At 36.9% G+C, this 27,278-nt stretch overlaps 1 protein-coding gene, 1 long non-coding RNA gene and 1 pseudogene across 3 annotated transcripts in view; 2 read left to right on the top strand and 1 right to left on the bottom strand.

Annotated features, from left to right (window-relative positions):
- Positions 1 to 10,886, bottom strand: part of ZSWIM2 (zinc finger SWIM-type containing 2) — a 36,655-nt gene extending 25,769 nt beyond the window's left edge. Inside the window, exons 1-4 of one of the 2 annotated variants that reach the window (XM_060622297.3) lie at positions 10,800 to 10,886; positions 10,103 to 10,156; positions 4,720 to 4,796; positions 2,594 to 2,634 (exon numbers count right to left, since the gene is read on the bottom strand). In XM_060622297.3, coding sequence (XP_060478280.2) covers positions 2,594 to 2,634; positions 4,720 to 4,796; positions 10,103 to 10,147 — 163 coding nt within the window. In that variant the 5' untranslated portion in view covers positions 10,148 to 10,156; positions 10,800 to 10,886. Of the gene's footprint in view, positions 1 to 2,593; positions 2,635 to 4,719; positions 4,797 to 6,208; positions 6,447 to 10,102; positions 10,157 to 10,799 lie in introns of those variants that run through there. The other variant, XM_060622296.3, reaches the window with a different exon arrangement.
- A 157-nt stretch (positions 10,887 to 11,043) lies between these two features.
- Positions 11,044 to 25,945, top strand: LOC132671477 (uncharacterized). Its single transcript, XR_009607116.3, has 3 exons — positions 11,044 to 11,203; positions 25,516 to 25,643; positions 25,820 to 25,945. It is a non-coding gene; the product is annotated as an uncharacterized LOC132671477 (long non-coding RNA).
- An 814-nt stretch (positions 25,946 to 26,759) lies between these two features.
- On the top strand, positions 26,760 to 26,895 carry LOC132671473 (thymosin beta-4-like; annotated as a pseudogene).
- Positions 26,896 to 27,278: the final 383 nt, after the last annotated feature.

The following is a 27,278-nucleotide window of genomic DNA, read 5'->3' as shown; positions in this document are numbered from 1 at the left end:
ACTAGAGCACAAATATTTGTTTCCTGATTTGTTTTAGAAGAATCTAGGAATGATATTCAAAACACTCACATAGTCCAAATGAATAATCATTTATAGCTTTCTTTAAATTAATTTAAATAATCTATGTTTGTTCCAGCTTTCATTAAAAAAGTTTTTCTTACATTTATTTATTTCTGAGAGAGAGAGAGAGAGAGAGAGAGCGCACGCAGGGGAGGGGCAGAGAAACAGAGAGAGGCAAAGAATCCAAAGGAGGCTCCAGGCTCTGAGCTGTCAGCACAGAGCCCTACACAGAGCTTGAACCAATGGACCGTGAGAGCATGACCTGAGGCAAAGTGGGTTACTCAACGGACTAAGCCAGCCAGGCACCCCCATTCTAGCTTTCATTTACATGATAAATTTTAAGATGATTAAGACTTCTACTTTTTTGAATATTTGTGCAAATAGGATTCTCTCAATGTTGACCAAAACTTCTTTTAAATATAGAGATATGAAAGATCTTTTATTTTTGTAGGAAGTATATATTTTTCAAAATTAACATTTAGGATTAAACATTAAAAAACATTTTTAAAAATTCCCAACCATAGGCTGATATTTATAAAAAGAACAAGACATAGTTTCTGCCTTTAAGAAATAAAAAGGATAACAGAATATTAACTATTAGGTTGATCCATATGAAATTGCTACTTTTGGAAATGAAAAACTCCACAAATGTTAGTATTCATTTTTCAATTCATAAAGAAGTATCTAACAGAGGATCCTGGCTAATACATAGTACAACAGATGTTTGTTGAATTTGGTTGTATAGAGCTTCACTGTAATAAGAGTAGCCATTAGCCACATGTGACTACTAAGCACTTGAAATATGGTTCATGTGACTAAAAAACTAAATTTCTAATTTTGTTTCACTTAAATTGAAATTGAAAACTCATAATATATAGTTACTGAAAAATTTGTAAGTACGTATATGTAACAATTTAGGTATTACATGAATCTATTTTTCAACTGAGTATTTTATAAAATCTAAATGCAGATCAAATATTTCCATTGAAAATATAGTGTCTAGATGAGATTCTCTGTAAGTATAAAATACTAAGACTTTGAAGACAGTATCAAAAATATTGAATATTTTTATATTGATTACATGTTGATATGGTAATATTTTAATGTATTAGATTAAATTAAAATATATTATTAAAATTAACTTTCCCTGTTTCTTTTTACTCTTTGTAATATGGCTACTAGAAAATTACATATGTGGTTTGCATTATATTTCTATTGGACAGCACTAGTATGGAAGCTTGTGAAAATGGTATGTAAAACAGTGTAGAGAACAAGTAAGATTTGGAGAGGACGTGAGCACTTAACTTCAGGTGGATAAAATGAAGAAATAGAGAAATAAACAGTGTATGCAATATCAAACAACCCAATCATTGTGTATGAAGGATTGGAAGAGAAGATGAAGTAGAGAACTAAGTGACATTCCAGAAAGAACCTTTTGTCTACAATGTGGAGAAGGAAGAAACCAAGTGCAGGTACCGAAAAGAAACAGGCTCTAGAACACTATGAAGGGCTGATGAAGGTTGGACAAAGGTGAGAATGAGAATGGAGAGATGAAAACAGCGTTGAGAAGGAGGTAGGATGTAACATGAACGGGATTTATGAAATGACTCCTTAGACAGGAGAGAGGAAGTTGGGAGAGGAAAAATCAAGGAGAATCCCATGGTTTCTAGTTTTGGAGACTAAAGAAAAAGGAAAGCCAATATATGAGGTAGGGGAAACAAGAGGGGAGCACAAATGGGGGAGGGGGGGGAATTTGGTATTTAAAATGCCTGTGGGACCTCCAAATCTGAGCTGCCCCGAAGGCAACTGAAAATAGTGCTCTGTTGATAAGAGAAATGTGTAAAATGAGAGAAAAGTACAAAAAAAAGTGTCTGTGAAACACTAATATTAATTTATTATCTAGTACAACTTTTAAATGTTTACTGTGATTACCATAATGACAATATCTTTTTTATAAAATCTATAAATCCAAATGACCTATAACAAAATTAATTTTCTTTCTCTTTTAATTTTGAGGACTCTAGAACTTAAAGTTACATACCTATATGCTTGACTCTAAACTCAATTTAAGTACTGTCATAAAAACTATTTTACTCTTAAAAACATGTATTTATATTTTTTACATACAAATTTCAGTTAGTAGATATTTTTGAATGAAATTATGTTCCATGTCAACTATTACTGTGATCTAAAAAATTACATTTCTGATTTTTTTTATAATTAAAATAATTTTACGCCTAGAAACCACTGTGAATCTTTGCTTAGCACACATGAAGGAAATTTTGCCTTCAGAATAACTAGCCATTGTTTCATCCCTTTTTTTATTAAGTGCCCCTGAATTCGAAATGACATATAAAGTTACATTTTTTTATTAAGGAAGAAAAATGTCCCAAGTGTCTTAAATGCAACAAACTGAGCTACAGATAGTTGTCAGATTGTCTAGGAAAATAATTGTTTAAATTTAGAATATGTCTAAACAAAAAATTATTAAATATGTTAACTTCAAAATAATAAAAGAAGAAATGCAACTTACATTCATGATTCCTTGGAAGTTTGAATTTTTTCAACAAGACCCTAGTATTCACAGGTGGAAAACCAAAAGAAATATTTATTTATGATATAACCTAAAATGATATATTTTAATATTAGGAGTAGCATTATAGAATTTATATTGCTGATGGTGTTATAAATATACTTAACACTCTCATCAGTTTTCTGTTATAATAATAAGTAGTTAAATGTTAACTGTACTGAAATCAAAATAAAAAATTCATACAAAAACAGTAGTTAAATAAATGTTTTAAAGTAAGCATATGTGAAAAAAGTATTATAAATGAAAATAAAAGACATTTATAATAAAGAGATTTGCCAGAAAGAGTCCATGTATTTCTTTATAACATACATTTATTCACAGAGACAGGTTAGTAAAGGAATGAGATATTCATTGTAATTCTTTTAAACTTTCCTAGAAGTTTCTTAGTCCTGAAAATGGAGTAATTTTCTGGAGAGTACCAATACTGTTTTCCTACATATACCACTTGAATGTATGACAGAAAAAATACTTCAAATATCGCCAATTGAAATGAAATATGACTTTTTTATTTTATTTATTTTTTTTTGAAATATGACTCTTTTAAAAGCTGAGAAATACATAAAAAATTCTTACTTAAATATATTAAATATACTTTAGTATATTAAATACTTAAATTATATTTCCATTTAGTTTGGTTAATATATTGTAAAAAACAAGTAACATTATATAGAAATCAGAACAGAAGGCCCTTGCCCTGAGGAAGCTGGCATTACAAAAATGAAAAAAAACTATTTTAATAAACATAATTTATTATTTTTAATAATAAAACCAAACTGCAAGTTTTTAAAGGACCATATTTTATATCTTCTATGCTAACTAGAGTAAATTGTGTTAGCAATGCTCAATAAAAACTGATCAAAACAAAACAACAAAAACTCGGTAATACAAGCTTTGGAAATGAAGGTATATACTTTTTTTTTTTAACTTATAAAGAAAAGCATTCAAAATGTGAGATACATATTCTTCTCTCAATTTTTTGTTAGATTTGTTTTACCCTCCAATTTCAGTAACAAATATTCTATAATAATATAATTCATGATTTGTTCATATAAATACAGATAGGTAAAACAAAATGAGTTGAAAGAATGAAAAAATGGAAAGAAGGGAAAGAATTCCAGACTAACTCCAAACACTAAATTAAAACAATTTTTAAAAAAATTTTCATTTTTGGTATTTCCCTGTAAGTAGGTTCTGTCACTAGAGGAAAACTTTCAGATTCAACAGAAGTAATTCTCAGTGTAGTCCTATTACTATCTTAAAAGATTCATAGTAAAATGCTTATTGAAAATAAAAATAATACATCAGAAAATATCATAATTAAAAAAATAATGAGGGGCACGTGGGTGACTCAGTCGGTTGAGTGGCCGACTTTGGCTCAGGTCATGATCTAACAGTTTGTGGGTTTGAGCCCCGTGTCTGGCTCTATGCTGACAGCTCAGAGCCAGAGCGTTCAGATTCTGCATCTCCTCGCGCTGTACCTCCCCGGCTTGCACTCTGTCTCTCTCTCAAAATAAATAAACATTAAAGAAATTGAAGAAAATAATAAAAATAATAAAAATTTAAAAAACATAATGAATTTTTTGTTATTAAATGATTTGTTTGTTGTACTACATTTACAAAGAAAACAAACAATGCACCCAGTAGAAAGAATAAAAATAAAAATGTATTCGGGAATTTATTTTTAACTGACAGCAAATAGAAATCCTATAGTGAGAACATAATTATTGTTATTGATGTGAATCAGGGAGGTTTTTCTTTTTCTGTTTTATAGTTAGATTTCACATTTGTACATAAGATTCTTAGACAGTAAGAATTTAAAAAGTGATTTTTTAAATTATAAACATGAACTTTTAAAACTTGCAGAGGTGGTAGTATGTTTCTCAAGTTAAACTTTATTTAATTTTCAGAATGAAATAAAATACCCCAAAATATACTGAAAACCTACAGCCATTTTACCCTTATATCTCCCAACAACAAATTTCTATTACCTTAAGTACTCAAATCATGAAAAAGGCAATATACCAAGATGTTCCTTTGTGGCAGATCTGGATTACAGAGTTACTTACCAGCATATATGCTTACAAAGTTCCCCTCCTTTCAGAAATGTGGAACAGTTACAAACATGAGGATTTCCTAAGAAAACCTTTAAAAGAAAAATGCATACTTAAAAAAAAAAAACCCTCCAGTTAATTTTTAAAGTTAGAATAAAAATAATTTAATGGACGATAGGATTAAAAGAGATTTCAAGAAGTAATTTAGTTTAGGTGACTTCAAATGTTGAATATAGTCTATGGAGACATCTGAACGCTTGACACCAGTCTCCAGGCTGATTTTTCACTGTCATATTGTCTTGCTCAACAACTTGTATTATCACTTAAGACTTCTTCAGTGACCTACACTCAGGCAAGTGAAAATAAATCTAATTTTAAAAGCTAAAAAATATCTCTGTATCGATACATTTCTTAATGAAAGTTCATTCTGCCTTGCAGTGGAGCTAAAGACTTTTTGTAAATTAGCTTATTTTGGATCTTTTGTTTTGTACACTTAATTGGTATATAATTTGACTTGAGAAGACTAATTTTATTCACCAAGTTTATATTGGCTAAAATAATTTTTTAACTAAGTGTTCTAAGGGACAAAGTAAAAAAAAAAGATGTCTTAAATAAGCACAGGCTTGGGGCGCCTGGGTGGCTCAGTCGGTTAAGCGTCCCACTTCGGCTCAGGTCATGATCTCCCAGTCTGTGAGTTCAAGCCCCGCATCGGGCTCTGTGCTGACAGCTCAGAGCCTGGAGGCTGTTTCAGATTCTGTGTCTCCCTCTCTCTCTGACCCTCCCCCGTTCATGCTCTGTCTCTCTCTGTCTCAAAAATAAATAAATGTTAAAAAAAAAAATTAAAAAAAAATCTTTTAAATAAGCACAGGCTAGTAATTTGTATTCAGTACTTAGAATGCAGGACACTATATTAAAATTTTCCAAATCAACACCCGGGAGGTGGGATGGTGGCTGATTTTTGAGTGGCAAGAGTGGGATATGCAAATATATCTTTTTTTCAGGTTTTTATTAAGACCTTTCCAAGGCATCGCCACCTAAACGATAAAAGGATCTTCTTGGAGGTTTAGAGTGACTAAAGAGTAAAGAAAAACAGATTTTATTTATTTAGTATTTACAGTATGAAATAGGTTGTAGGATTTTCATTTCGTTTTAGTTACAGGGCTCGTGACTGCCAACAACGGATCCAAGAACGCACGCAACGCAAAGCATGTATTCAAGTAAAACGTCTCACATTTTCAAGCCTAAACGTCAAGCAGGTGCCATCATCTTACAAGAGTTGGATGCCATTTTGGAGTCCTGACTTCCCAAAATTAAACTTTTCTATGAAAACACGACTTCCCTCTGCAATTTGCACATCTTTAGAGTCTGGATCTCGCGCGGGTGGGGTGGGTGTGGCAGCGAGAATCCGCAGGGATTGTGAAGGTAGCTTAGAAATAAGGAAGGCCCAGGAGGACCGGGTGGGTGGGCCGGGCGGGAGTGGAGGCAAGTTGGGGGTGGTAATTACTCGGAAATCCCTGTTTTCCGGCTCCTCCTCCCTCAGCAGGAAGCCGGTGGGGCCCATCTCTCGTAGGAGGTAGATGCTGCCGCTCAGCGCCAAGTCCTGTTGCCAGCTGAGGTGGTTGCTCAAGTGTCTTCGCCTTTCAGAGGCTTTACAGCCTCGGCGAAGCATCTTGCTTGGGTGAGGGAGAAGGCAGCTTCTCTACGAGACTCTCCGAGTGCCCGCCGGTTTCCATGACAACCGCGTGCCGGCCGGTTGCCTTGGTGATAAAGGTTGAGCTTCCTGATGTCCCAGAGTGCCTTGCGGCCAAGCTATAGCTGGCAACCAAAGGGCAAGGGGTGGAGAGTGGATTCCGCAGCTCAGAGCCGCCTCCGCTCGTTCCTGGAGCCACGTTTCTGGCTGGGAAGCGTTTCTAATACCCCGACCTGCCCAACTTTAAGGTGGCGGCTAAAGACACAGCTGTCAAATCTCTCGTGTTCCTTTTGCTGGTTCCTTGCAGGCAGGGCTGGTAAATTATGTGTGTTAGGACAGTCGCACGAGCGGGTTACTGTGTGGGCTCTTGCGTGCTCAAATTTTCCTGTGATGATTCATCATCTTTATCAGAAACCCCAGAGTAACTTTTTGTTCAACAATATTCCACCATTTCCAGAGTGCTCACTATCTGCATAATCTGAGCGAGTCGCTGGGGAAAGAAAAGACAGGAATCTAACCCCTAGGGAGCTAGATCCTTAAATCGGGACGTGTGCAGGGTGTGGGCGGGTTTGGTTTTAAAGCCAGAGGAGCATTTCTAAATTGAATATTTAGATAGGGATGGGTGTGGGGGGTGGTGCCAAATCCATTGACCCTGTCCCCCAAATCCACAATCTCTGTTGTAAGGAATATTTTTGAGGTATGCAATGTTGATTAAATAATTCACATTGTCTACGAACTGTGTTACTGCATTCTACTGGAAGAGCTGTAATAAAGTTGAGTCAAGTAAAGAAGCCATGTCACTAGAATCTTTCTAAGAAATTGAAATCAGGAAATAGCTACTTGGTGGCTCAGTAACATAAGCGAAGATGAAGGATAGTTGTCCATTTTATCATGGGAGGAGACCATAACTAGACTATGTCAAGAGCAGAGAGGAGAGAATGGCAAAGGCCACGATATGAGAGAAGATGATGGAAATGGTAACTTGCACATGTTAAATGTGCAGATAAACACCACCAATCCTAGGTCTAAGATCTTAACTTACTAAATTTTATTACTACTTTTCTATTCTGACTAATAACAACTAACATACATATGACCACAATCCCAATTTTACTGTCAACTTAATGGTGCTAGGTGTTAAAGTGAAACACATATTAGGGAAAAACCTCATATTGAAACCAAAAGAAATTATAAATTGAATTAGTTTATTTATTAATATTCACAATTTAAAAATTCAATATAAATTACTGACAATCTACACTTTCTATTTAACAAGATGAGATGGGTTTCAGAGTGAAGGCATTTTATTCAATTGCCATTCCTGCTCTCTCTCTCCATATATATATATTGTGTGTGTGTGTGTGTATACACACACACACACACAATATATATGTATATCCATATAATATCTCTTTCTATATATAATATACATATGAAGTATTATATAGTTATTTAAGAATTATCTTGAAGAGAACTTTAAAAAATAAACAGTAAATAATTGTTAAAACTGTTATTACTTATTGTAATTAGATAATACTTATGTGTAAGTGATAGACATAATTTTCAGAAAGGACACATGTTTAAGACACAATAAACTTTATGTAAGCGAAATGTGGGTTCATAAATTCCATTTTGGGGGGTGATAAAAGTAGGAGTATTCATACTTTCATGGAAGTTAAAAAGAGAAAGCACAGATTGTTAGAACTTCAGTCTAGATGTAAGACATTTGTTTTTATATCTGTCAGTTAAGACTTTAAAAACGTTCTTATAGCTAGGTGACTATCCCATATGTTTCCTTCATCAATTAAGAGAGTATGACATGAGTAATATTTGAAAATATTAAATCAGGGAATTAAATTTCTCCCGTAAGTTTGCCATGTTCCCTTCCAAGTTACATTTTGAAGCATATTGCCCCAGGATGAGGGAAGTGGTACTAGAAATGAGTCATTGATAAGCTTTGAGTTTCATGAATTAAGTTTTAGCCCCTTTAGCAATACAATTTAGCCATAAAAGACAGGAGCTAATACATTTTATAAATAAATGGATCTTAACTCTATAGGGTACGATAGAATAAGCTGGGCTTAGAGTATTAGACTTGGAATAGTGGAATAGTATGCCATTGGGGGATGAAAAGAAGACTAACAAGTCAGTGGAAGAAGTCAGCTGCTAATCTTAACGTGGGTGTGTTTGTGTTGGGGTGAGGGTGGGAGATGTGAGGGTGAGGCAAGGGATGGATTGAAACATTGAGATTGGTTTGGGAAGACTGAGAACACCTATGGAAGGTGTGTTTACTTTTGGAATAGTGTCAGAGAGGTGCAGATTACTGGGGAACTTCAGCTTTTGGCTTAGTGTCCCCTAACATGAAGTGAGCAATATGCGAGATGCCAGTGGAAGACAGAGAGTAAATGAACTGCTTGTAATGTCCTGGTCCTCAAGGATTAAAGACATACACTGAATATAGAGTCTGTGTTCACATACAAAGAATGGGCACAAGAAGAAGTAAACTAGTGTCTGACTAAGATGATGCAGAACTCAGCAATTTCAAGACAATAGAAAGTGGCAAAGAGAACCGAGGACTCCAGTGCAGGTGCTTCAACACAATACCTTTCTTTTTTTTTTAATCAAAGTTCAATAGGGCCAGTTACCAATAGGTCCCTGACCTCCCTTTTCTTAGAGCATTTATTCTAGGAAACATTAAATCGTAATTTTTTTCTTTGTCCCTTTGAGATGTACCTCTTCTCCCAGCCTCTTGCCAGTTTTACAACACAGTAGTATATTTCTGAAGGACCTGGGAAGCATCCCTTTGAAATGGAATCATCAAGAATGATAGTGCCCCCTGCCTGGGTAGCTCAGTCGGTTGAGCCAACCAGATTCTTGGTATTGGCTGGAGTCATGATCTCTCAGTTTCATGAGTCTGAGCCTAGTGCCTCTGCACTGGCAGTGCAGAGCCTGCTTGAGATTCTCTCTCTCCCTCTCTCTGCTCCTCCCCCACTTGCACTGTCTCTGTCTCTCTCAAAGTAAATAAACTAAACTAAAAAAAAAAAAAAAGATAGTGCCCCCATCTCCTGGTCTTTGTGGCAGTATGAAACCTTTGGTAATCACCAGTTAGCAGTCATAGATGGCCTAATTACATTGACCAACCCCCTTCCTAACAACCTCCTCTAGTACTTTTCCACTAGCTTGCTGCAGGCTTCAAAATGCTCCTTTTGTTTCAATGTAGTTGAGTTCTCAGTCTCTCTCTCCTCTACTGCAAGCTTTTTTTTTTTTTTTTTTTTTTTGAGAGACAGAGAATGAGTGTGAGCAGGGGAGAGGAGGAGAGAGAGAGAGAGAGAGAATCTTATAGAGAGAATCTTGAGCAGGTTCCATGCTCAGCTCAGAGCCCCATGTGGGGCTCGATCCCACAATCCTGGGATCATGACCTGAGCCAAAATTAAGAGTTGAATGCTTAACTGACCAAGCCACCCGGGTGCCCAAGCAATCATTGTGAACAAGTCTTCCTTGACTGTTTAACCCTGTCCAGTTCAATTTTTCTTTGGCAATAGATACTCATTAATCTAAAAAAGGCTATTAAATCAGACTAAAAAGTTTTTTTTTTTTCTTGTCCTCAAGTGGAGTGGTAGCTAGCAAAGGTGATTGGATCATTTAGAGAGAAAGCATACTTCAGTTTTTTGTACATCCAAGTGTAATATAAATAAATTTGCAACTTACTGTGAGCGTGATTGGGACTTTTAGTTTAAGATGCCAGACTTCCATCCAAAGAGCCTTTGAAAATAATAATAAAAAATAAAAAATAAAAAGGTTTCAACCTCTGCTACTGAAAAAACTAGGGAGGACTGAGGTAGTAGACTTCTAAGAATGACCCCAGTGACCTTTGTCCTTCTATATTTCCCTGTCCTGTGAATATGTCCTGTTACATGGCGAAGAGATTTTGCTGATGTAATTAAGGTTGCTGTCAGTTGACTTTGAGTTAATTGAAAGGAAGATGATTTGGGTCATCCTGATCTAATCATACAACTCGTTTAAAATTAAGCACAAGGGGCACCTGGATGGCTCAGTCGGTTAAGTGTCCAACTTTGGCTCAGGTCATGATCTCACAGTCTGTGAGTTCAAGCCCCACATCTGGCTCTGTGCTGACAGCTCAGAGCCTGGAGCCTGCTTCAGATTCTGTGTCTCCCTCTCTCTGCCCTTCCCCCACTCACGTTCTCTCTCCCTCTCTCAAAAATAAATAAACCTCAAAAAAAATTTGTTTTAAATAAAATAAATTAAGCACAGAGTTTTCTCTGGCTAGTGGCAGAAGGAGAAGTCTGAGATGAAGCATAATTTTCTTGAAGATGGAGGGATCCACCTTAAAGGAATGCTGGGGGCCTCTGGAAGAAGAGCCAAAAAGGAAATGGGGGACTCAGACCTATAACACTAAGGAGCTGGACTTTGCCACAGCCTAAATAAAGTTGAAATCAGATTCTTCCTTAGAGCTTTCAGATAAGAGTACAGACTGGCTGACATCTTGATTTCAGTCTCCTAATACTCTGACCAGAGAATGCAGCTGGGCCTGCTTCAACTACTGACCTACTGAACTGTGACCTAATAATGGTGTTGTTTTAAGCCACTGTTTGTGGTAATTTTTTAAAAACCAATAGAAAATAAATACATGGAGCCATTGGCAAATTTCAGCAACCGCTAGAGGAAAAAATATGAATGGAGGGCGCTGACTGTCTCGGGGGGGAATAAGTGAAGGCATAAACGTGGAACAGTTTACTCCTTACCTGCCAGCATTGGGTTGGACAAGAGAGTCACTCTGGCTGGTTCCAGGTACAAAATAACTTATTATAGGATCTAAGCTAGCTTGCAAAATGTCTAGTAAGGCCACAGAGATCAAGATTTGATCATATACTAAAGTGAGGCACTGAGGAAAATTATTTACTCATACCATGAGATTTTTTTTTGCAGCAGAAGTACCTCTGAGTCACTCAAGAAGCTAGGGACTGGACATCAGTACCTCCACTATTGCAGAAAACCAAAGGACTTTATAACTGTAATTGCTACTTGGGCTTCATGCTCTCATTCACTTCTGCCTTTCAGGTCTTGGTGGAAGTTAGTAATGTACTACAATCTGAAGCCAAAAGAAAAAAAAATATGAGAAATATGGAAAGGTGGTTTTAAGAAATTAGACCAGTAACAAAATGGGCCAGAGGGAGAGGTTAAAATAATTTGGGGAACAACTAGAGAATCAGAAATAGCTTTTTGGTTTTAAAAATGATTGTGAAATTAAAAAAAAAAATCCCGCCACAAAGGGAACTTACCTTCAAGTGGAAAGAGCTTAGGATATCAAGCATTAGGATAAATGAATAATAATTACTACCATACCTAGATATGTGATTAGCACATTTCAGAACGTTAAAGAGATTGAAAAAACCTGTTTACAGAATTAAAAAAACAGGAGTGTCTGGGTGGCTCAGTCAGTTGAGCGTCTGACTTTTGATTTTGGCTCAGGTCATGATCTTCGGGTTGTGGAATTGAGACCCGCGTTGGGCTCTGTGCTGATGGCATGGATCCTTCTTGGGATTCTCTCTCTCCCTCTTTCTCTTTCCCTCTCCTGCTCATGCTTACTCTCTCTCAAAATAAATAAACATTTAAAAAAAGAGAATTAAAAAATAGGTATAAAAAGGCAAAAACTTGATTAGCATCAAATTTTTTATTTGCATTTATATCTAGCTAAATAGGGAAAGTTTATCTCCTACATATGATTAATGAGTGAAGAACTAGAGGATATATATTAGTAAAACCAGGGTCATTTTAATTTTATGTTTATTTATTATTATTTTGTTGTTGTTTAATTTTATGTTTAAATGGTTTCTATTAATCAACACCTGCCCTTTTATAACATAGCTTTTCTATTTTCTTTATTTAGTTGATTCATTTCTTGATTGGTTTGAATAGTTTCTTGAATACTTTTTGCAGGAAGAGAATGTGCAATATATATTTTCTGCAGTCTTGAATAATGTAAATTGTCTTAAAATTGCTTTCACAGGTGAATGACAATTTGGCTGGCTATAAAATACTTGGATAAAAATCTTTCTCCTCTAACCCTAAAAATATTGCTATACATTTTGTAGGTGATCCATGATATAGAGGGTATATCTCTGAGACTAGTCTAATTTTTTTATCCTTTATGTATTGGTAACATTAAAAAAAATTCTTTGTACTTAAGACTTCAACCAGGATCATTTCATAAGTTGTTTTTCATAATTTTTTTTAACACTTGGTCAACATAGTGTCTTAGTCTATGTTATAATTGCTTATGTTCCATTAAAAAGAATACAAATTATCTGTATTTTGTATCAGATTTTATTTGCTTCTTTTTGGTTATTCTTATCTATTATTTACTGTTTCATTATTTTTTTTCTCAACCTTTTCTTCTCCTTTCTGGGAGAGCTTTTCTTTTCCAATTTTATTGAGAAAACCTGACATACATGACTGTATAAGTTTCAGGCATATGGGATGATGATTTGATTTATATACATTGTGAAATAATAGCCACTATAGGTTCAGCTAACGTCCATCTTCTCATATAGATACAATAAAAGGCAAAGAAAGGAAGAAAAAAGGAAAAAAAAAATTCCCTTTGTGATGAGAACTCTTGGGATTTATTCTCTTAACAATTTTCCTATATGTCATATGGCAATGTTTGCTATCATCATCATGTTGTACATTACATCCCTAGTACTGATCTGTAACTGGAAGTTTGTACCTTTTGACCACCTTCCTCCTATCACCTAATTCCCCTCCCCCCATTTCTGGTACCCACAAGTCTGGTGTCTTTTTTTGAGTTAATTTTGTTTGTTTTCTTTTGTTTTAGATTTCACATATAAGTGAGATCATATAGTATTTTTCTTTTTCTGTTTGACTTATTTCACTTAGCATAATGCCTTCAAGGTCCATCCATGTTGTCACAAATGGTAGGAATTCCTTGTGTTTTTTATTTGTTTGTTTATGGCTGAGTAATAGTCCATTGTACATATATCCCTTATCTTTTTCGTTCATCCATCAGTGAATGCTTAGGTTGTTTCCATGCCTTCGCTATTATAAATAATGCTGCTATGAATGTGAAAGTGCATTTTTCAATTTAGTGTTTTTGTTATCTTTGGATATATTCCCAGAAGTGAATTGGTGAGTCATATGGCAGTTCTACTTTTAATTTTTTGCGGATTCTTCATACTGACTGAGGATTTTCTAAAGTGATGGTTATCAGTTCTATTCAGATTTTCTATTTATTACTGATTCAGTCTTGGTAATTTTTCCATTTCTTCTAGGTTGTATAATTTGTTGGTGTATAGTTATTTGTGGTAGCCTCTTAGGATCCTTTGAATTTCTGTGGTATCAATTTTAATGTCTCCTTTTTCATTTACAATGTTTAGTCAGCCTTGTTTAGTCTAGCTAAGTGTCCATTTTGTTTACCTTTTCAAAAAAATCAACTCTTGGGTCAGGTAGTCTTTTCTAATCTTCTGTTCCCTATTTAACTTATTTTTTCTCTAACTTTTATTGTTTCCTTTCTCCTGCTAACTTTGGACTCAGATTGTTCTCCTTTTTCTAGTTCATTAAGGCAAAGAGCTAGGTTGTTTATTTAGGATCTTTCTTGCTTCTTAATATAGTCATTTACTGCCTTGAACTCCTTTTAGAACTGCTTTTGCTATATCCCACAAGTTCCAGTATGTTGTGTTTTCCTTTTCATTTGTCTCAAGAAACTTTTTATTTTTCCTTTCTTTTTTTATCCATTGGTTGTTCAGGAGAGTATTGTATAAATTTCCATGTGTTCATGAATTTTCCAGTTATCCACTTACTGATTTCTAGTTTTAGGCCATTGTATTCAGAAAAGATACTTGGTATGATTTCAGTCTTCTTGAATTTGCTGAGACTTGTTTTGTGGCTTAACATAGAGTCAATCTAGAATGTTTCATGTGCACTTGAAAAGAATGTGTATTCTGTGGCTGTTGGAGTGAATGTTCTGTATATGTCTTTTAGGTCCATTTGGTCTCCGGTGTTATTCAAATCCACCATTTCCTTACTGATTCTTTGGATGAGAGATTCATTGTTGAGAGTGGGGTATTAAAGTCCCCAACTGTTGGGGTGCCTGGGTGGCTCAGTCGGTTAAGCGCCCGACTTCAACTCAGGTCATGATCTCACAGCTTGTGAGTTCCAGCCTCGCATTGAGCTGTGTGCTGACAGCTCAGAGCCTGGAGCCTGCTTCAGATTCTGTGTTTCTCTCTCTGCACCTCCCCACTCACTCTCTCTCTCTTTCTCAAAAATAAACATTAAAAAAAAATTAAAGTCCTCAACTGTTATTGTATTACTTTTTATTTCTCCTTTTAGCTCTGTTAATTTTTGATTTATACATTTGGGTTCTCTGATGTTAGGTGCATAAATATTTATAATTGTTATATCTTTTTGATGTATTCACCCATTTATCATTATATAATGACTTTTTTTTTAACCATTTTTCAATTGAGGTCTATTTTATCTGATATAAATATAGTACAACTGCACTTTTTTTTTTTTTTTTTTTTTTTTTTTACCATTTGCCTGAAGTGTCTTTTTCCATCCTTCATTCTCAGTCTATGTGTCTTTAAGGCTAAAGTGAGTGTCTTATAGGCAGCATATTGTTAGATCTGGTTTTTTATTCATTCAGTCATTCTATATCTTCTAATTGGAGAATTTGTTTATCTTTAAAGTGATTTTTGATAGGTAAGAACTTACTATTATCATTTTGTTAATTGCTTTATGGTTGTTTTGTATATCTGTTTTTCTGTGTTTCTTATCCTGTCTTTTTTGGTGTGTTTTGATGTCTTTTAGTATTAGTATGCTTTGACTTCTTTATTGTGTTCTTTGTGTAATTACTACAGGGTTTGTTTCTTGTGGTTGGTAAGGCTTACAGAACATGTCTTAAGTTTATAACACCCTATTTTAAACTGATAACAACTTAACTTTAATAGAATTTTTAAACTTTATAATGTTACTTCTCCTCCCCCCTCACATTTTAGGTAATTGCTGTTATAATTTACTTATTCTTATTGTGTAACTAATAACAGATTATTGTAGTTATGGTTTGTTTTCTTTTTAAACTAGAGTTGTAAATGAATTATGCATCACTATTACCATATTGTAGAATCTATGACTATATTTACTATTATCAGTGAGATTTATGCTACCTTTTTGAGGTTTTTTTTTTTTTGTAATTTTACTTTTTTTTTTTTTTTTTTTTTTAAATATTTTTTAACATTTATTTGTTTTTGAGACAGAGAGAGACAGAGCATGAATGGGGGAGGGACAGAGAGAGAGGGAGACACAGAATCGGAAGCAGGCTCCAGGCTCCGAGCCATCAGCCCAGAGCCTGACGCGGGGCTTGAACTCACGGACCGCGAGATCATGACCTGAGCTGAAGTCGGACGCTCAACCGACTGAGCCACCCAAGCGCCCCAAGTAATTTTACTTATTTTGAGAGAGAAAGCATGAACGGGGGAGGGAGACAGAGAATTCCGAGCAGGCTCCGCACTGACAGTGGGGGAGTCGATCCCACAAACGGTGAGCTGAAATCAAGAGTCTGACTCTTAACTCACTGAGCCACCCAAGCACCATAAGTTTTTATGATGTTAATTAGCATTCTTTTACTTCCACTCAAAGAACCATCTTTAACATTTCTTGTAAGGGAGAACCTCTATGGCATTTTTTTTAAGTACTCCCTCAGTTTTTGTTTGTTCAAGCAAGTCTATCCCTCAGTTTCTGAAAGACAGCTTTACCAGGTTTAGAATTCTTGGTTGACAGTTATTTTCTGTCAGTGTTTTGAATACATCATCCCATTTTCTCCTGGCCTGAAAAGTCTCTGTTGAGAAATCCACTAGTAGTCTTATAAGGGCTTTTCTTGTATATAGCTTCTTTCTTTTCTTTTGTTACTCTTAAAATTCTTTCTTGGGCTTTTGGCAATTTAACTATAATGTGTCTTAGGTTAGCTGTATTTGGATTCAACCTATTTGAGGTGTTCATTTCTCTCTGCAGGTTCAAGAAGTTTTTAGCCATTATTGCTTTATATATAGTTTCTGTCCCTTTCTCTTCTGCTTCTCCTTCTGGAATTCCAATAATGCAAATATTGTTTCTTTTCATTGTGTCCCATAATTTCCACAGGATTTTTTTTTTTATTCTTTTCATTCTTTTTTTTTTTTTTTTTGCTTCTCTGTCTAGGTAATTTCCAATGTCCTATCCTCCAAATAGTTGAGTGTTTCTTCTTTATGATTGAATCTACTTTTAAACCTCTCTATTGAATTCTTTAGTTCAGTTCTTGTATTTTTCAACTATAGGATTTGTTTTATTTTTTTAGATGGTTTCTGTTTCCTTGTGCTTCTCTTTTGTTCATGCATTGTTTTTCTAAATTCATTTAGTTGTCTATGTTTTTTGGTAGTTCACTAAACTTCCTTAAGAGGATTATTCTGAATTTTTTGTCTAACAGTTAATAGATCTCTGTTTCTTTAGGGTTAGTTATTGGAGCTTTATTAGTTTCCTTTGGTGGTGCCACACTTACCTGATTTTTTTGTGATCCTTGATTCCTTATGTTAGTATCTGTACATTTGAGTAATCAGACTTTTCTTTCAAACTTTACAGGTTTTGACAGAGACAGTTCTTTACTAGTCAGCCCAGTTTGGGTTTCTGGTGTGTTTATTGATAATGTCCTTGGGCAGGTGGGGCCTGCTATGATGGTCTGTTTTGGGGTGAGGCAACTGTTTGAGCTCTGAGAACATGGATGGATGGGTGTGTCATTGGCTCAAAACAGTTGGAAAGGACTGCTGCTTGATTCCTTTCCCAAGTGAGGCTGAAGGATTGGCTTTGTGGTTGCCTAGATTCTCTGGTCAGGCTTAATAGATGATCACACTAGGTACTATATTCAGTAGTAGATAGGGCTGTGAATTATCTTCCCTGCCCTGACAGGGCAGCAGGACAGGGCCCAAGGCCTGTATAGATCATTGTTTGTGGATCTGAATTAGGCCAGAGTGTGCACTGAATTCTCTGGTCAGTTGAGGCCACTAGCTTTGTTCTGTAGACAGGGGAAACCATGGGCTGTACACTCTGTTTGAGTGCCACTGTATACAGAGGTTCTCCCTTACAAGATGGGCTATGCAGCTTACTGTGTGCTCCAGGTAGGTTCTCTGGTCAACAGGCTGAAGACTGTGTTCACTAATGAGTGGGGCTAGAAATTTGACTCCCTGATCAGGTATAGTGGGAGAAAGAGCTGTAAAGCTGGTAAGGCTCTTTGTTTGTTGTCTTAACTCAAGCCGACCTACACCACAAATCCCCTGACTGAACAGGGCCACTGGCTTTGTTCTACAAACTACTGGCTCTGCCTGCCAGCCCCTCAGCTTCAGGAGTTGTCTCAGGCCTTTCTGATCAGATAAGGATAGAAGGCACGCTACAGAGCCGGTGGGGCTATGTCTCAGTTCCCTTGTTTGGGTTGGGGGAGGGAGGGCTGCTCCAGGCTACTCAATTTCTCAAACAAGCTCTCCAGGTGGAGGGGCCAAGGACTACTTTCAGCCTTGGCTATGAGTTAATCCCCTGCCTATGTGTAGCATGGAAATGCTCCATGCCCAGTACTGGCTTTACTTTGGGGGTGATCAGCTCTGCTTGCCTGCCTGCCTCTTGGCACAAGCATTGCTGAGCTGTACTGCTCCCAGGAGGTGTCACCACCTTTCTGGTCAGATGGGGCTGGAAGACACTCTCCACTGAGGGTGGGACTATGATTCTGCTTCTTGCCTGGGTGTGAGCAAACTCTGCTCTAAGGGTAGCAAAACTCTTCTGAATCAGTCAGATCTGCACACCACTGAGTTCTCTGGTCGGAGTGTGCCCCTAGCTTGTTCTGCAGATGAGCAAAACCTCTGGTTGAGATCAGTACTTGGGCACTGCAGATGTGAACTCAGTCAGCCAAGATCCATGTGCTGGCCATTGCAAGCTCCTCTCCCTTTCTCGGTCACAGTCATATGCCCATTGGTTGAGCAGATCCCCTGTAATGTTCATGGTGTGAGATAAGAGTAGAAGCTTCCACAATGCAACCCACAATGCTGGGGGTTGACGGGTTCTCTTTTACCACTGGGGGAATGGAAGCTTAGGGGAGACCTCTCCATGTGGTGTGATGTTGGCCTGAGGAAGGAGCATTGTGATCAACGTGTAGCTGCTTCACTTGCCCTTCTAATGCAATCGTCTTGGTCTCCGGGGTGCAGGGGGTGCTTCAGCTTCATTCCCCATGTTCTAGGATTCTCTTAGTGGTGTCTTGTTCTTGAAGAGTTGTGAGCTTTATTTCTTGTGAGGGGGGAGTGAAGTCAGGAACAACCTATGTTGCCATTTTGGTCTGTGAGAGCTTTTCATATTTTCGCTCTTCATCCTAAGGCATTTAAAAATCATGTCATTGAATGTTTATTTCGCAACGCTTTAGAAAATTCTAGTTCATTGCTATTTCTGCCAATTTTTCATACAGTTCTTTTGTCTCAGCCAGTTCTCCTTTGATTGCAGACATCTTACCACCTTTTTTAAAAAATTACTTTTTAAAAAAATAAAACCATGAGACCATGTTTTAGTGAATTTTACCAAGCATTAAAACAGATGCTGCTGAAGATTTACACTTTTTTTTTAAAGCACACCCTTTGTCTACCTCTTGAAAGGTGTGACTTTTTTATTATTCTGATAGAATCTTTTCTAAGTTGCCTTCTTCTTTTTATTCATCTGTGGGGAAAAAATAAGTTTAGGAATTCCCTGAGCTTGCATCAATGGGTTAACAAGGCATAAAGAAATAGAAAGCCACAGGATGAACGCATACAAGATTAGGTAAAACAGATTAGGTAAACAAGGCAAAGGCCCCCACTATAGGACAAAGGTATAGGAATAGGAAATCTCAGGATGAAAACATCCAAGATTAGGTAAACAAGATTAGGTATTCAGGGTGGAAGCACATCACCCCCCCTGCACCCCCCCCCCCCCCCCCCCAGTTTAGTACAATAGCAGAAAGCCGCTTTCATTGGAAGGAAAGACCAAAATTGGTAAACAGGTATACAGGGTTATAGACTACAGGGCTATAGACAGCAGCAGCAAGTTGCCTGGAGTGGAACTAATTAGCAAAAGAAAGGTACCTTGTTGACCCTGAAGTAGCCTGCTCTCTCTTGTCCCCTAGACAAGTTTAAGTAAACAGACTTGGCTCCTCAAGCCTGCCTTAAACAACCATCTGCCAGGCACAAGGACTTTGTTTTGTATTGACTCAAACCTCTAACACCTTGTATCTTCAAAACCACCCCCCCCCCCCCGCCCCTGCCCTGTTCCCCCACGCCCATGAGTTAATGTTCAAGATTTCATTGTCTCTTTGTGCAAGTCCATCATGCTTGTAAGCCTTCTGATCCGAATAAAAATGGAGCAAGGACCCTTACTCGGGGCTCTTGTCTCCTCCTGGACGTTAGCTTCTCTCGCGTTTCAATCCTCCGTCCGCTCTCTTGCTGGACAAGAGAGAACTCCAGACCCAGAGTCAACTACATTCATCTTTGATGGTGGTAATTTCTTCTAGTCTTAGTATTTTCCTCTAGCAGGGGACAAATGGAGTCTTCTTGTTTTGTTTCAACATCTATTTGGAATTGTTAGAATCCTCATGTTAACATTTTAGACTAGTGGGTTGGTTCATAGTTCAGTGATACGGGAATAGGAAGAAGCTAAGACTGTGGTCAATACACCAGGGGTACTTGTCTTTGTAAGGTTTTTTTTTCTCAGGTTTTGTGAAATAATTTTTAGGGGCTTTACTCTAAAATTTGGTCCAAGCTCCTTTCTAAGTTTGTTCCCAATGGCATCAAAGAACATTGATGTTAAAAAAAGAAGCTCCTATACTAATGTCACTAATAACTTATTTTGTGTGCTTTCTTTACTTCTGGTCTCCTGACACAGCTGTTCTTGAAATCATTTTACTCTCCTTACTGTTGCTGCAGCTCACATAGTCGAGGTTAGAGCCATTGATTTTTATAGACTAGCTCCTTGATTAGCAATGTAGTCTACATGGTGTATCTCCCTGGTTCCTCTGGTATAATTTTCTGCAAATAGCGCAGATTAGTGTTCCAGATTTTCTCCTACTGTTTTGCATTTATTTAATCTTTATGCCATAAAGGAGTCAAAGAGTGTCAGATGCCTTTGTTTTAGTTACTAACTGCATCTGGAAGTCTCTAGGCATTATATCTTGTGAGAGGTTCTTAGAACACTTAAGAAGGAATACTTTTAAAAGGCATGCATATGAAAAGGTACCACTTTGATCTATGTCATTCTAGAGGGCTTGATATATTAGAGAGTCAGACTGGCTCCTTATAAGAAGGAATATTTGGACAATTTCACCTGTCCAAAAATGAAGTGGATCTCTTATGTTGCTTGAAGATTCCCATCACAGAAAACTTTTAAAGGCATACTGAATTGGCATATTCTAGGAATACTGCAGAGGGTTTTCTTGCAGAAATGAAAGATTATCCTAAATGTCATATAAGAAATATTTTAGCTTTCTTAGGGTCTATAGTTATATAGATTAACGTTGTGGGGTGTTTTGTTTTGTTTTGTTTTGTTTGAGAGAGATTGTGTGTGCAAGTGGGGGAGGGGCATAGCGAGAGGGAGAGAGAGAATTTTAAACAGGCTCCATGCCCATCCCAGAGCCTGAACTGGGGCTCAATCTCATGACTGTGAGATCATGACTTGAACAAAATCAAGAGTCTTACACTCAACCAACTAAACCACCCAAGCTTATCTGAAATAGTTGCCTCTCACTATTCACTTGCTATAGAAACCATGTCTAATTTAAGATTTATTATACAATTTTAAGTACCATTCATGACTATTTCCTATAAATATGAGATATGGAAATATTACTTTAGTTGTCATACTGAAAGAAAATCAACATGAAAACATTTTGAAAGTTCTCTAAACATATAGTTGACTTTGAATATTTGATATGTAAATATAAGTATCTTATTCATTGGAGAATATTTCTCGTGGACCTCGTGGGGTGTAATATCACAAGACTAAATATTTGACATTTTGGCCTATGTAAATCAAAAATTAAATCAATATTTAAAAAGTGTCTTCTTTTATCTCAATTATTTAATTGTTGACTTGGAAAATACATTCAGTCTATCTCTTCTCTTCATATCCTCCAGATGGTAATTTTTCTGATATCATTTTGGCACTATTCTTAACTGTAGAACAGGAACTGAATTCAGCTGATCTATATGAATATATTATTGGAAATTGCCTTTGTAACAAATGACAACACCTGACATTCTCAGGGTAAAGCCCATAAGAATATTATAAATAGAAAAATATTACATTCCCTAAGCAAAATGAATGGAAATGGAAATGTGTGTGTGTGTGTGTGTGTGTGTGTGTGTGTGTGTGTGTGTGTTTTCAGAGTCAGGAAAAAAAATCGTACTTCGACCTAACCTCTGGAAAATCTCAAAGTGAGATCATGTCCTAGGGCAAATAATCATGTGAATACTATCTCATTATAGCTATTTGGACCAAGAGTGGACACTACATTCAACAAAGGTTCACAGGCAAGTCTAACTTAGGGGCCTGGCTCATGAAGATGATCTAAGTTCCCTTCTTTGGAAACTGAGCTAATACTCAAAGGGAAATTTCTGGAGAAGATAGTAATAAGCAGATCTTTAAGGTGCTGCATGGTCATACAGAGTACTAGAGTAAAGCTCTGTGGGTTGCTGCTGCCAAAGTCTTTGGAGCTACCATCAACCTAAACTACTCTCTAGCCCTAACAGACCGTCTCTGTTATAGTCCCTCCATCCAGATTATTGTCATTTCCTCACTTACTCATGTCAAGTAATTAAGCAAGGAGGCCATTAGACAAACCAAAACCTAAAGCAGAGTCAATGCACTCAAGTCTGAGAAGATGAAACATATGAACAACCAATCATAGCTAAGTAGGCTTTCCCAAATAAATAACTACTTAAGTTATAGCCAATCAAATAATTTCCTTGCTTTGCTTCCCTGTCCTTTCTATAAAAGCCTTCCTCCTAGCTCCCATACTCCGAGTACTCCTAACTATCTATGGTTTGGTGCTGCCTGATTCAAATCAATGTATGCTCAAGTAAACTCTTGAAAATTTTGATGTGCCTCAGTTTATCTTTTAACACTTACTACAATAAATCCTCTTGCTCGAATTAGCCTCAGTGATTCTGTTTTTTTGTTTTTGTTTTTGTTTTTTGTTTGTTTTTTGTGACCACAGATGAGTAACTAAAATGAGGTTCTGCATTAACTTAATAGCTGAGGAGATATACAAGAAATAATGGGTCTCAGGTATAGAATCAGAATGTCTTAGAAATCAATAGGATTTGGATGATAGAGGAAAGAGGCCAAGATGAGTCTCAACTCACTGGGATAGGTAACACAGAAGAAAGAGCAGGGTTGGTCAAGAATATGTTGAGTCTAGGTTTAAATGTGTTAAGATTGTGGTGCCTGTGGGGCTTTCAGTGGAGATGCATACTAAACAGTTAGATATATCAGTTTGGACTTGTCTTGATGCAATATCCAGACTCCCCCCAATAAACCTTCATTGCCATGAATTTCTTTCATATTGAATTATTTATAATTAAGAATTTTGAGGGGCACCTTGGTGGCTCAGTCGGTTAAGCGTCAGACTTTGGCTCAGGTCATGAACTCGCGGTCCACGGGCTCAAGCCACATGTCAGGGTCTGTGCTGACAGGTCAAAGCCTGGAGCCTGCTTCAGATTCTGTCTCTCTCTCTTTCTGCCCACTCCCCTCTCAAAAGTAAATAAACATTAAAAAAAAAAAAAGAATTTTGAGAATGGTTTAACTGGCAAATTGACATAGTAAGAGTACATCAAATTAATATAGCATCATATAATTAATACTTAATGTTTAATTATTTTAAAATAACCTCATTATTATTGTGGCCTTTTGTACTTTGATCATAGAATTGCAATTCATAAAGTTTGAATACTTTATTCAATTGATAGTATGTTTCTTACTTTAAGTCAATAAATTACAAAGCTTTTTTAATGCAGCAGTTCTTTGTGCATTTTTTTTATTAGTATGAGCTAGTTGCTAAAGGACTGAGAAATTATGAACTAGCAATCACATTGTGTTTCTGGAGGAATCTGTCATGAACTTATAATGTATCCCAGATAATTTGGGTGTGGAGGTGGACAGTTGGACTTTAGATATCATTTTTTGTTCTGTTGCATTAAAACACTTATAACATATGTGTATTATATTTTGGCTTTTCTTCTTAGTTACCTAAGTGGCAAAAAATAAAAACAAAACAAAAACAAAACAAAATAAAACAAACAAAAACAAAACACACACACACACACACACACACACACACACACACACAAAACAAAAAAACCCTAAAACAAATCTATTAACTGTACAGAGATATAAGTTTGCTGCTTGGTGAATTAAAGATACAAATCTAATTAAACTTCCAGACTCCAATGGCTATAGTAAGGAAATATTCTAAAAGGCAGGAACCCACAAATGCAAAAGATGAAAGTGGAGACAACAGCAACATAATATTGGAAAATGAAATGACCAACGAGTGGTAGGTAGGCATTGTAGCAAACTGGTAAAAGCTGTATACTGAACTTGTGTTGTAAAAGGTAAGAATCAGTCCAGTTTCCTTAAAGAACTGCAAAAGAGATGAAGGATTTATGGGCTCAGCTACTTCTGGCAGTTGCAAGGTGCAGTGGGATGATACTCTAAAATAAGAAAAAATTGATTGAAACCTATGTAGGAGGGGGTTATATCCCCAGGTCCCCTTCCTCTTTCTGAACACTTAGACAACTGCCTCCATCTAGGTGAATTAGCAGAGGTGGTGACACAGCAGGCTCAACACTGGGGAACCCCGAGCATAATCAAGGATGTTTGCACCAAACTGAAAACTGTGGTATTAAGTAAACATATGCATATTAGAGGCTGAATCCCAGCACCTTACTCTACAGCTAGATCACTGGTCCTCAGGCATTTACTTTCAGAGAAGAAAAAAGAATCTTCTCTAGGGAATCTGATCAGCTCTAGATGAAAGACCTAAATACAATACAATACAATACAATACAATACAATACAATACAATACATACAATGCAGTACAATACAATGCGGGCTCCTTGATGACAAGGACATGGCCTGGCTAGATCATTTGTAGTGATACTTATAGTCAACAAGCCCCACCTGCACACTCAGTTTTAAACTAGGGCTTTCCATCACCCACTCTTAATGATGAACTGGTAAATATGAACACAAAATAGGAAACCTAAGGGAGGCCTTTAACATAAAAATAAATATCAAATAGCCAAAATCAAAACACTCTGAGGAAGAAACAGAAACTCTGCAGGGGGAAGAAAACATAAAAATTTTGCATAAGCTTTTTAGAGAGTTAAGTCTACTGAAATAATAAAAAAGAACAAAAAGCTACAATAAAGAAATAGTAAGAGAACAAAAAAGAACTTAATTTAAAATAAGACACAAGAGAATTTTAAGAGAGGGAGAGAGAAATGAAAGGATCTGGAACAAGAATTGCTTTTTACTTCTCATCAACAACACTGAAGCTATAAAACATGCAGCAATGCCTTAAAAATTCTGAGGAAAAGTGATTTCAATCCTAGAGTTCCACACCTAGCTGAAGTTAGTATTATGCAGAAAGAATGAAAACATTTTCAGACATGCAAGGTTTTTAAAATATTTACCTCCCATCAAACTTGTCCGTCCTCAGGAAGCTACTAGAGTATGTGATCTAGTAATACACAGAAGTAAACCCATAGAGAGAAAGACACAGGCTACAGGACACAGGGAATCTAATGAGGATACAGGTGGAAGGAATCTCCAGAATAATAAGGAGAAGAAAAACAGTCCAAACTGGAGTTCAGAAAACCCCATCAGGTTTGTTTCTTCAGGAAAGTGAAGTTGACAGACTGAATATGAAAAGTTTAAGGTTTTTTTGTTTTTTTTTTTTTTGCATGATGTTTAGAGTTTCTAGCTGAATCAGTCCTAAGGCACAGAAAGTTAAGAAAGAATCTGTAACAGACCTTTCATATGCCATCTCAGGTTACCTTGGTCACAACTCTTTTGGCGGCCATTGGGATTTGTTTCCTCACATGGATCCAACCTGCCAGCACCTCAACCTTCCATTCTTCAGGCTGATCTGTTGGCTGTCATGTTTGAGATGCCTTTAGGTAATCAGTTATCCTGTTGTGGGGGGATGGGGTGCGGGGGGTGGGAGGGTGGTTCTGGCAAGGGGGATTTTCAGTTATTAAACCCAGTAAAACCACAGGCAAACCATTACAACTAGAGCTTGCAAATCCTGGGAGATGGGAACTGATGGGTAAGTTGCCCTCTGCCCCCATTCCAGGCCTCCTGAAATAGACTCTGAAGATGGTCCTGCAAGATGGAGCATCAGCTGCACCTGATACCAAATGGAGACTGGTTCAGTTATTCACTCCCTCATATTTGCTTGCACTATTTTCCTGCCCCTCATTCCTTTCCTTTATTCCTGTGTTCCTAAGGGTTTCACCACCCAGTAAAATGCTGGTATACAAGTTTTACCCTAGGTACTGTTTTCTAGGGAACCCAGGCTTAGAGACAAACAAATACTTCCTCAACAATGATCAGTTCTAGGAATAAAAATATTGTACAGAAATTTGAAATTTAATCATAGCTTACTGCGTGGCTTTACTCTGATTAGTGTTTACATATTGACGATATTTTAATATATTTTGTAGTAACCCAACTGAAAGCATGATGGAAATTGGGAAAATGAAAGAAGGGTGAGTGGTGTGTGGTGAGAGAGGGGTGAGCAAAAGGCAAACCCTTAACTTCTGTAGTGGGAAGGAAATTAAAAATTAAGAAGTTGTTTGAAGATAAAAAAATAAGTAAATAAATGGACAAAAAAACAAAACAAAAAAACCCCCAAAAAAACAAAGCTGCTGCGGAAGAAGAACAGGTATAGAGGAGCCAGGGACCTCTTTTGTCTTATTAAGCATTAATTCTTTAAACTATGTTCATTTAAAAGTAAAAAAAAAAATATTTATTTATTTACTTACTAACTTATCATAGCGAGCGGGGGAGGGGCAGAGAGAGAGAGAGAGAGAGAGAGCCTGCCTGCTTAGGAGCAGGTTCTGTGCTCAGTACAGAGCTCCACACAGGGCTTGAAATCACTAAGTGTGAGATCATGACCTGAGCCAAAATCCAGAGTTGGAGGCTTTACTTGCTGAGCCACTCAGGCACCCTGATTAAGACTCGGCAGCGGCCACGGCGCTTGCTGGCCGCCTGGTTCTGCTTCCTCTGCAACCATGTCTGACAAACATGATATGGCTGAGATTGAGAAATTCGATACGTAGAAACTAAAGAAGAGAAAGATGCAAGAAAAAAAGTCCACTGCCGTCCTAGGAAACAACTGAACAGGAGGAGCAAGCAGGCGAATCGTAATGAGGCCTGAGCTGCCAATATGGGCTGTATATTCCACAAGCATTCCCTTATTTTACTTGTTTGAGCTGTTTAACTTTGTAAGCTGGAAAGAGGTTAGATCGAGTTTAAATGACTTCTGCCCCTTTTCTCATCAAAGAATCTGAACTACTGACCATGAACACTGGGCCTCCTCTCCTGTCTGCCTGTCTGGCTGGCAGGGAAAGAAAAGAACTTGAAGGCTGGTGAAGGAGGAAGCGGGTGGGAACCGCCAGTAGAAAGTAAGTTGGTCCAGGTGTTAGGCAGACTGTAAAATGCAGTTTAATCAGAGTGCCATTTTTTCCTTCAAATGATTTTCATTATCGGAATGCACAATTTTTAAATATGCAAATAAAAAGTTTAAAATG

The sequence above is a fragment of the Panthera onca genome, chromosome C1 (genome assembly GCF_046562875.1).
Source record: "Panthera onca isolate mPanOnc1 chromosome C1, mPanOnc1 haplotype 2, whole genome shotgun sequence".
Lineage (NCBI taxonomy): Eukaryota > Metazoa > Chordata > Mammalia > Carnivora > Felidae > Panthera > Panthera onca.
Note: the sequence above shows the minus strand (reverse complement) of the source record. Positions and strands in the feature narration are given on the sequence as shown.